Here is a 9,020-nt window from a genome sequence, read left to right as displayed (position 1 = left end):
GATTACAATAGTAATATCCTCCAGAATTAAAAATGACTAGATTTTGTCATAAAAATAGCAGTGACGTATTTAAAAAAATTAACCTGATGATCGCCCCTCGAAGATGAAACGTCGGATTGCAAAAATATTGACGCCATTCAATAGAGCGAAAAAAGTGGCAGTGTAAATGTGCAATTTATTTTAAAATTCGTTTTCAAATAAAACCATAAAAAAATAAAACGATTTTGCAAAATTTTGTATTTTTCCGGATATCTCTGGAACTACCCGGAATTTTAAAACTTTCTAAACGGCTTATTGTTGGGTATAAAATAACGCAACTTATTTCTATTTACGTGAGAGCGATAAAGTAAGTCATAGAAATCCGTACGATAGAGAAGAATGGCTATAATGAAGGCGTCTCCGCCCTTCCACTTGTAATTCAGCGACCTGTAGTCACTTTTGTTTTCGTCGTTTGGCTTTTCTTTAATAGATGTCACTACTTGTACAATTTCGACTTCGGTATTCCGATATGTTAATACCATCCGTTAACAGAGGGCAGCACAACGCGTAACAAAGAAAACTTTTTACAGTAGTTAGTAGATACGTTTGTAAATCTAGTGAATTTGTTTCCCTTACTGAGAAGTTATTCAAATGGAGTATAGTGCTCAGCTGCATTTGAAGTTCATTTAGTTGTTATTTAAATATACTTTTTAATATGACTTAAAAATCCCAAGAAATAAAGCAAGATTCCCAATTTTTCTCCAATTCCAAAAAAATCTGTAGATCTGGCTTCACTCTTTCTAGGGCTGCCAGATTGTGCTGCCCTCTGTTAACGGATTGTATTAACATATCGGAATACGAAGTGGGAATTGTATAAGTAGTGACATCTATTACAGAAAAGGCAAACGACGAAAACAAAAGTGACCACCGGTCGCTGAATTACAAGTAGAAGTGGATCTTATTTGTGGAAGGGCGAAACGGGCGGTGACTATGAGACGCCTTCATTATAGCCGTCCTTTCCTATCGTATAGATTTCTATGACTTACCTTGTCACTCTCACATAAAGGCAGATGAACTATGTGGATTTTTCAGCCGCGTATACGATACATGTACTCTCGTAGGTACTTACCTCGTCATTCAAAATCCATCAATATTAAAGAAATTAATTCAAACACATTTATCACTTTAGCAAAATTAACTTAAGGAAACAATGAAATCAAATGCTCACGTAAACAATACCTATTTTTTTTTATTAAACTTGCTTAAATCATACATGATTCTTTTTTAATAAAAACCATAATTTGTGTAACAATTACCTCGATAGTACATAAAAAATTCATACACCCTATACATTATCGTTCACAATTTCATCGCTACATCCTAAAAACTGCGTATCATTTTCCCAATTCAACGAAAATCACCGCAGGGTAGTTTTTTGTTTTTCAGGGACACGAGACTACGAAATAAATTATATAATATATATATGTACCATAAAAAAGCATATCCCTTTCAAAATTACTATTTTTAAGACTAGTATATTTGGTAAAATTAACTTCAGTATAAATAATCATTTTTTTTTTTTACTATATAATATAAACAAGCATCTCATAGGTGGAATAGAAAAATCCTAGACACACCGGCGCGGCACCCTCGCGACGTCTTCAACGGCAATTCCCGAGGGCACCTCGCCACGTTAAATGCAGTTTCAAAGCTCCTGTAGCACTTACACCGCTTATGATCGACAAAAAAAAAATAAAATAAAAAAAATCGTCCAAGATTGCACCTTATGGAAAAACTGGAATGAGCGTTCTGTTCCATATCAATAGAAATGCTACGATAAGTTACATTCACTGATGAAATTAATATCTAAAGAAAGCAACGACGTTACAAGTAGTAAAAGTCGGGTGGAGAGTTGCGCCTCCGTCGCGCAACGGGAAAATAATATGCGGTCCGCCACGACCAGAGATCTTGACACGTAATGTCACGGTGGAGATGGAAAGAACTGCGATCTGTATCGCACGCGTATCGAAGTCCGACTCGATCTCGTTCGCCAAATATATTGATTACTATGAAAATCGTAATAACTCCATGATTTCCAGCACATAGTCCTGTAGCCAGGGGGGGCCCAATTGCCTCCTTCATTTAGATGGAGTTACCCAAGTGTTTTTTGTGTATTTTGAGCTGCAGAACACGAATTTTCTGGGTAGAAGTTTGCCCGGATGTCAATAATAATAAGTGTTTTATTAACAAAAAACTTGCAAAACACTGAGAACTTAGTTTTTGGCAAAATAAAAAGTATTTTCTTGTTCTTTGACCCATTTTAAGAAAATTTTCTTTGCAATTTTTTTGTTAAAAGCATAGTTTTCGAGATAAACGCCGTTAAAAACTCGAAGAATGTGAATTTTGAGATTTTCAATCGTTAATAACTTTTGACTGAATAAGTATTTTGTAATTCTGCTGACGGCGTTTGAAAGTTCACGTTAAATACTACAAATTATGAGTAATTGCAGTGTGAAAATTTGTTTTTTCCACTGTTATTTGAAGCTATATACAAATAGCGATTGAGCGTTCAGAAGGGTGCGCCGCTTTGTATGTAGGAGAGCGGTTGCCTTCTTACAGGCGTTTAATACACGACCTTGACACGTACTCTTCATTTCTAGACCAAAGAATCGATGAAAACTGAACGAAACATTAACAATTTAATGAAAATTTGCAATATTACAATAATTAAAATTATTATACAAGTTTAAAAAATAATAATTATAAAAATTATACGATGTTATGCTTTTAATATAAGTAAGCATAAACTTTTTTATTATCGTTTATAGGTAAATAAAACTAATATGTATAATTTCGCTAATTTTTTTCATATAAATCGTATAATAATGTTTACAAAGCAAATTAGAATTAACCATGCAAACATTATATCTTTGATATTTCAAATTTTCCGCGCCTTTTTAATGCATTTTGTTTTAAACGATTGTCATTTATTTTTAAAACTTGTTTGTAGTCGCGCTTCAAAATTGCACTGAAGATGTAGAATTATTAACGTTCATGTTACAAGATGAATAGCTTAATTAAATCAGATCTTTGCATTATTTGTCAAAAAAATTTTAATTTTAATTATTGTAATATTGCAATTTTTCTTAAATTGTTAATGTTTCGTTCAGTTTTCATCGTTTCTTTGGTCTAGAAATGAAGAGTACGCGTCAAGATCGTGTATTAAACGCCTGTAAGAAGGTAACCACTCTCTTACATACATGGCGGCGCACCCTTCTGAACGCTCAATCGCTATTTGTTTATAACCTCAAATAACAGTGGAAAAAACAAATTTTCACACTGCAATTACTCACAATTTGTAGTATTTAACGTGGACTTTCAAACGCCGTCAGCAGAATTACAAAATACCTATTCAGTCAAAAGTTATTAACGATTAAAAATTGCAAAATTCGCATTATTCGAGTTTTTAACGGCGTTTATCTCAAAAACTATGCGTTTAACGAAAAAATTGCAAGACATTTTCTTCTTAAAATGAAAAAGAACAAGAAAATACTTCTTATTTTTTCCAAAAACTAAGTTCTCAGTATTTTGCAAGTTTTTTGTTAATAAAAAACTTATCGACATCCGGGCAAACTTCTACCCGAAAATTGGGACCCCCCTGGCTACAGGACTACCTAGCAGAATGCAGTATTTTCATAGAAAAACTTATTTTTGCACTATATGACAAAATAAAAAAGTCTCAATCATAACAAAAATTCTCTTTTTTTATATCAACCTAATAAACAAATAAACTACAATCGGCACATTTGACCTACCAGTAGTTTAGGTAATATTTCCTAACAAAAACAACATAAAGTTGCAAATGGTACCATTATTAATTTTTTAAATAAGAAAAAAAAAAGTAGTTTCTTTGTGAAATAGAGCATAAGTTTTCTGATTTTCCTACATATTTTTTTTGGATATTTGATATTATTTCTGTACATCAACCTTGTTCAGGTTTAGTTGTCGATTTACGTTAACTTATTAATTAAAATCAAAAGTAAAATGTAGTGGTTAGCGATAGACAATACTTTGAAAAATTATAATGTACACAATTTTTCACAATCACACACGCCTTGAATTTACAAATTTACGGCGTTTATCTCGAAAACTATGCGTTTAACGAAAAAATTGCAAGACATTTTCATCTTAATATGGTTCAAAGAACAAGAAAATACTTTTTATTTTGCCAAAAACTAAGTTCTCAGTATTTTGCAAGTTTCTTGTTAAAAAAAAACTTATCGACATCCGGGCAAACTTCTACCCAAAATATTCGTGTTCTGCAGCTCAAAATACACAAAACACACCTGGGTAACTCCATCTAAATGAAGGAGGCAATTGGGACCCCCCTGGCTACAGGACTAACAACCCATGTTTCGATATAGTTTAATTCTTCTCCTACGAAAAACGACAGACACTAAATTTAANGATATGGAAAACATTCAGTTCAATTCTTTTAATATAAATTTATTTTTGTTGGTTTTAATTATTTTAAATAATTTGTTTCAAATAATTTGGATAAAACGTTAACGTCGCCGCTATGTATGTAAGAGAGCCTTCTTACAGCCGTTTAATACACGATCTTGACGCGTACTCTTCATTTCTAGACCAAAGAAACGATTAACAATTTAATGAAAATTTGCAATATGACAATAATTAAAATTATTATACAAGTTTAAAAAATAATAATTATAAAAACACCTAAATTATACGATGTTGCCCTTTTAATATAAGTAAGTATAAACTTTTTTACTATCGTTTTTAAATAAAACTAATAATTTAGCTAATTTTTTTCATATAAATCGTATAATAATGTTTACAAAGCAAATTAGAATTAACGATGCAAATATTATATCTTTGATATTTCAAATTTTCCGCGTCTTTTTAATGCATTTTATTTTAAACGATTGTCATTTATTTCTAATACTTGTTTGTAGTCGCGCTTCAAAATTGCACTGAAGATGTAGAATTATTAACGTTCATATTACAAGAAGACGAACAGCTTCATTAAATCAGATCTTTGCATTATTTGTCAAAAAAATTTTAATTTTAATTATTGTAATATTGCAAATTTTCAATAAATTGTTAATGTTTCGTTCAGTTTTCATCGTTTCTTTGGTCTAGAAATGAAGAGTACGCGTCAAGATCGTGTATTAAACGCCCGTAAGAAGGTAACCACTCTCTTACATACATGGCGGCGCACCCTTCTGAACGCTCAATCGCTATTTGTTTATAACCTCAAATAACAGTGGAAAAAACAAATTTTCACACTGCAATTACTCACAATTTGTAGTATTTAACGTGAACTTTCAAACGCCATCAGCAGAATTACAAAATAACTATTCAATCAAAAGTTACTAACAAGTGAAAATCGCAAAATTCGCATTTTTCGAGTTTTTAACGGCGTTTATCTCAGAAACTATGCGTTTAACGAAAAAATTGCAAGACATTTTCATCTTAATATGGTTCAAAGAACAAGAAAATACTTTTTATTTTGCCAAAAACTAAGTTCTCAGTATTTTGCAAGTTTTTTGTTAATAAAAAACTTATCGACATCCGGGCAAACTTCTACCCAAAAAATTCGTGTTCTGCAGCTCAAAATACACAAAACACACTTGGTTAACTCCATCTAAATGAAGGAGGCAATTGGGACCCCCCTGGCTACAGGACTAACAACCCATGTTTCGATATAGTTTAATTCTTCTCCTACGAAAAACGACAGACACTAAATTTAAGTTTCATCCATATCGAAGCTTCACCGCAATAATAATAATAATTTAAGATTAAGTTAAGTCTAAGCGGTTGTACGACCGAAGGCGAGCTAAAAAGAACACACCGGACGTTAAAAAATTGTGCGTAAGGTCAAACAACGGAAGCTAAACGTTTGGAAGCACTAGCGTGACCACCATACCGAAACACCACGTCACATTCGGGAAAGAAAATCGAGGTACAGACACGAGTCTCCCGCAAACGACGGCTTGAACGCGTCATTCCGTATTCGAACGTGGCGTACTCCGCGAGAGGAGAAGCGCAACACTCCCCCTTCCAGCCAGTTTTGAGTTCAATTATAAAAATGGCAGCATCTTTGCTAAATGTACTAGGAGTCGTAGGGCGTTGACCCACAACTGCCGCAGGGGGGCGTATCGCAGCGTGAGGAAGTGCCACAGGCACATCACGGATATCACCTGCATCACCCTGTACGTCCAGTACAGGCGGGAGATTTGTTTTCTAGCCTTCGGGATGGAGGAGAGGTCTTCTTTGAAGATAAACCTGGGGGAAAGAGTAATAGAAATTTTTTCCGCTGCTACGGGTTTAAAAGTGAAAGCTCCGTTTATACCAGCTATGTAAACCAGCAGTCTTACTCCGTTGTCGGCACTACGATCATATTTAGCCGTCTTTTTTACACGCACTTGAAAGCGTAAAAGCAAATAATCGTGATCGGGATATAATTTAAAAATACTGAAATTATTCATTTAAGAATAGTTTTATTATTATTTCGCCATCTTTTTCTAATCGCCTTAGGTAGTTTATTGGCTATTTGTTAGTGGCAAAGTGTTATGTCATAAATTATAGAGTTTCGGAACTACTCGGAATTACGTTTTTCGTCAAAATGTTAAAATGTATGTAACAAAATCCTCGAGATTTATTTTTGTATCACATTCCTTAAAATTTTATTGGCACTCGTACTTGTAACTGAATTTTATATTTGTAATGTACAATCTTTCACAGCTGCCGTAGATTGAAGGTGTTGGAAACGACATAACTTTTTTGTACTTTAAGGTATCTCATCATTCGTATCAAATTCTTATTTTCCAACTTTTTTTACACAAAAATGGTAGACTTTATGAAAGTAGCTGTCTCGCACCGTTTCCAAGATATTTGGCTTTGAAACTTTCAATGCTAATAGTTGAAATAATTAAAATGTAGGTACTTAATTGTAATTTAATGCAACAGCACTGGAAGTTTCAAAGCCAAATATCTCGAACACGGTGCGAGATAGCTACTTTAATAAAGTGTACCTTTTTTGTGTGAAAAAAGTTGAAAAATAAGAATTCGTTACCAAAGATGAGATACCTTAAAGTACAAAAAAGTTATGTCGTTTTTAACACATTCAATCTACTGCAGCTAGCGCCCTCTATGAACTTCAACCAAAATGTGACCAGATTTCAATTCCTCTACTGAAAGAACTCCAAGCCCCAAAATTTTGTGAGGATATAAGGAATCAATTAAAAAAAACTGAAATAATGTTTTACATTTAACACCCTGTATCTCTTTAACTATCAATCAACTTTTGGACTAAGGTAAGTTTGGCTAAATCGCAATATTTTTACTTGGGGAATCTACTCACGAATTTTGACCCATTACCTCGGGATCACTCTGTATAATCCCTTGAACTCGAAACCTCTTGTGCAGAAAATACAGTGTTCCAGTTAAACACGTGATAGCGTTTTGGTGTCTAGGAAGCTACCCCTTAAGCAGGTGTTTTAAACTTTAAGTGGCACCCTATGTTGAGTGACACCTCATTTTAAAGCTTTTTCGATTCTGCTCACGACGACATACGACTTTTTAAATTTTGGTTTGGATGTGACAATGAAATCATCACAAAGAATAAGACAATATATTAATGAATGAAATAATATTATTTTATTAAACGTTTATGGTTTCCCTGCGCTTCCATACAAAATTTTTTCAAAACTTTTCGGATGTTATCTGATGACACTCTTTCGGTCGCGTTGCATAAATTTTCGACTTTAAGTGTCATCACAGAAAAAAGTCTAAGGGATTAGATCTGGCGATCTGGGAGGCCACTCAATTGAACCTCTGCGTCCATCATGTGCCCCTTGAAAAGAGAATCGACGTGGTTTCAGTTTTTTTATTTTTTTAATTCTGATTTTTTCCACGTGGGAAGTTTTAACTGGAGCACCCTGTATTATTTTTATATATTATGTATATATACAATTTTACACAATGGATTGTCTGAATCGTTAGAAAACATCTCATTATTACAATGTATACAATATCGGTAAAACTTTTTTTTAATCATGTATACATATTTTTTTAAATATAAATGTACAACCGACAAACGATTACCTCAAATATCTCTGTGAATATTCACAGATGAGCCGGCGAAGCAAGAAGAGCGCCAGAAGAAAGGGCCCTAGCCGGCGGGGCCCAGCCAGGACAAAAGGAGGTCCCACAAAGCGCCTACACCGGCCGCATTTGCGGTCGGGGTAGACGACGGATGGGGCCCACCTACGAAGGCTGTCCAGGCCTACACGAGATGAGGCAGGATAAAGAGGGATAATCCCCCTCGATCCCAAATCATTGAGGCCAATTTCTAGCCATGGAATAATGGCGCGTGTGGATATTTTTTGCCGATTTGAGCAAAATCAGTTTATACCAAAACTCTTCCTAAGGCGGCTAAGAACTCTTTGAATATGGCGCCGTTTATACAATTTTTCTTCAAAACGCTTTCAATTAAAACATCAAATTGTATACACTACACTTTGCGATAGGAATTATAGAAAGTGACTCGGACTTTTTTCCATATTTTCTATATCTTGTTACCTTTTACGCAGACATGCTGATGGATTTTCGATCCTCGCACGCTTCATCCTCCTTACTAGTCCAAGAGCTAGCGATGAGTCACTCTCTATAATTTCGACCGCGAGGTATAATTATTGATTTTCAGATGTTTAACCTGGACTTCCAAAGCCAACTTTTAATTTTTTAAATGAATTTAGTAATACGCAAAGAAATATGGAAAATTCAATTGGATTTTTTTTCAAAAACGGTACAATTTCCAAACTGTAAATTTTTTACGTTACGCGATATCCGTTCATGTGAATTTGCTGGTTTACATATGCCGCGTACAGGATGTAACTTTAAATGAGTGTCAGTTTTTTTGCGGGCAGTCGTACGCGTTTTATTACGTTTAACTTTATGTCAAATTTAAAGAGACTGTGTGTAGCCTAAGTATATAACCTTAAAATTTATTTATT

The 9,020-nt window shown here is 34.0% G+C and overlaps 1 protein-coding gene across 4 annotated transcripts in view; it reads right to left on the bottom strand.

The window, feature by feature from the left end:
- Window positions 1-5,619: 5,619 nt before the first annotated feature.
- Window positions 5,620-9,020, bottom strand: part of LOC108903343 (putative fatty acyl-CoA reductase CG5065) — a 55,872-nt gene continuing 52,471 nt past the window's right edge. For all 4 annotated transcript variants that reach the window (XM_018705488.2, XM_018705489.2, XM_018705487.2 and 1 more), the window contains exon 8: window positions 5,620-6,288. In XM_018705488.2, the coding sequence (XP_018561004.1) occupies window positions 6,084-6,288 (205 nt within the window). In that variant the 3' untranslated portion in view covers window positions 5,620-6,083. The remainder of the gene's footprint in view (window positions 6,289-9,020) is intronic.

This window comes from Anoplophora glabripennis, unplaced genomic scaffold, assembly GCF_000390285.2.
Source record: "Anoplophora glabripennis isolate ALB-LARVAE unplaced genomic scaffold, Agla_2.0 scaffold103, whole genome shotgun sequence".
In the NCBI taxonomy this organism is placed as follows: Eukaryota; Metazoa; Arthropoda; class Insecta; order Coleoptera; family Cerambycidae; genus Anoplophora; species Anoplophora glabripennis.
This window is presented reverse-complemented; position numbering and strand designations above follow the sequence as displayed.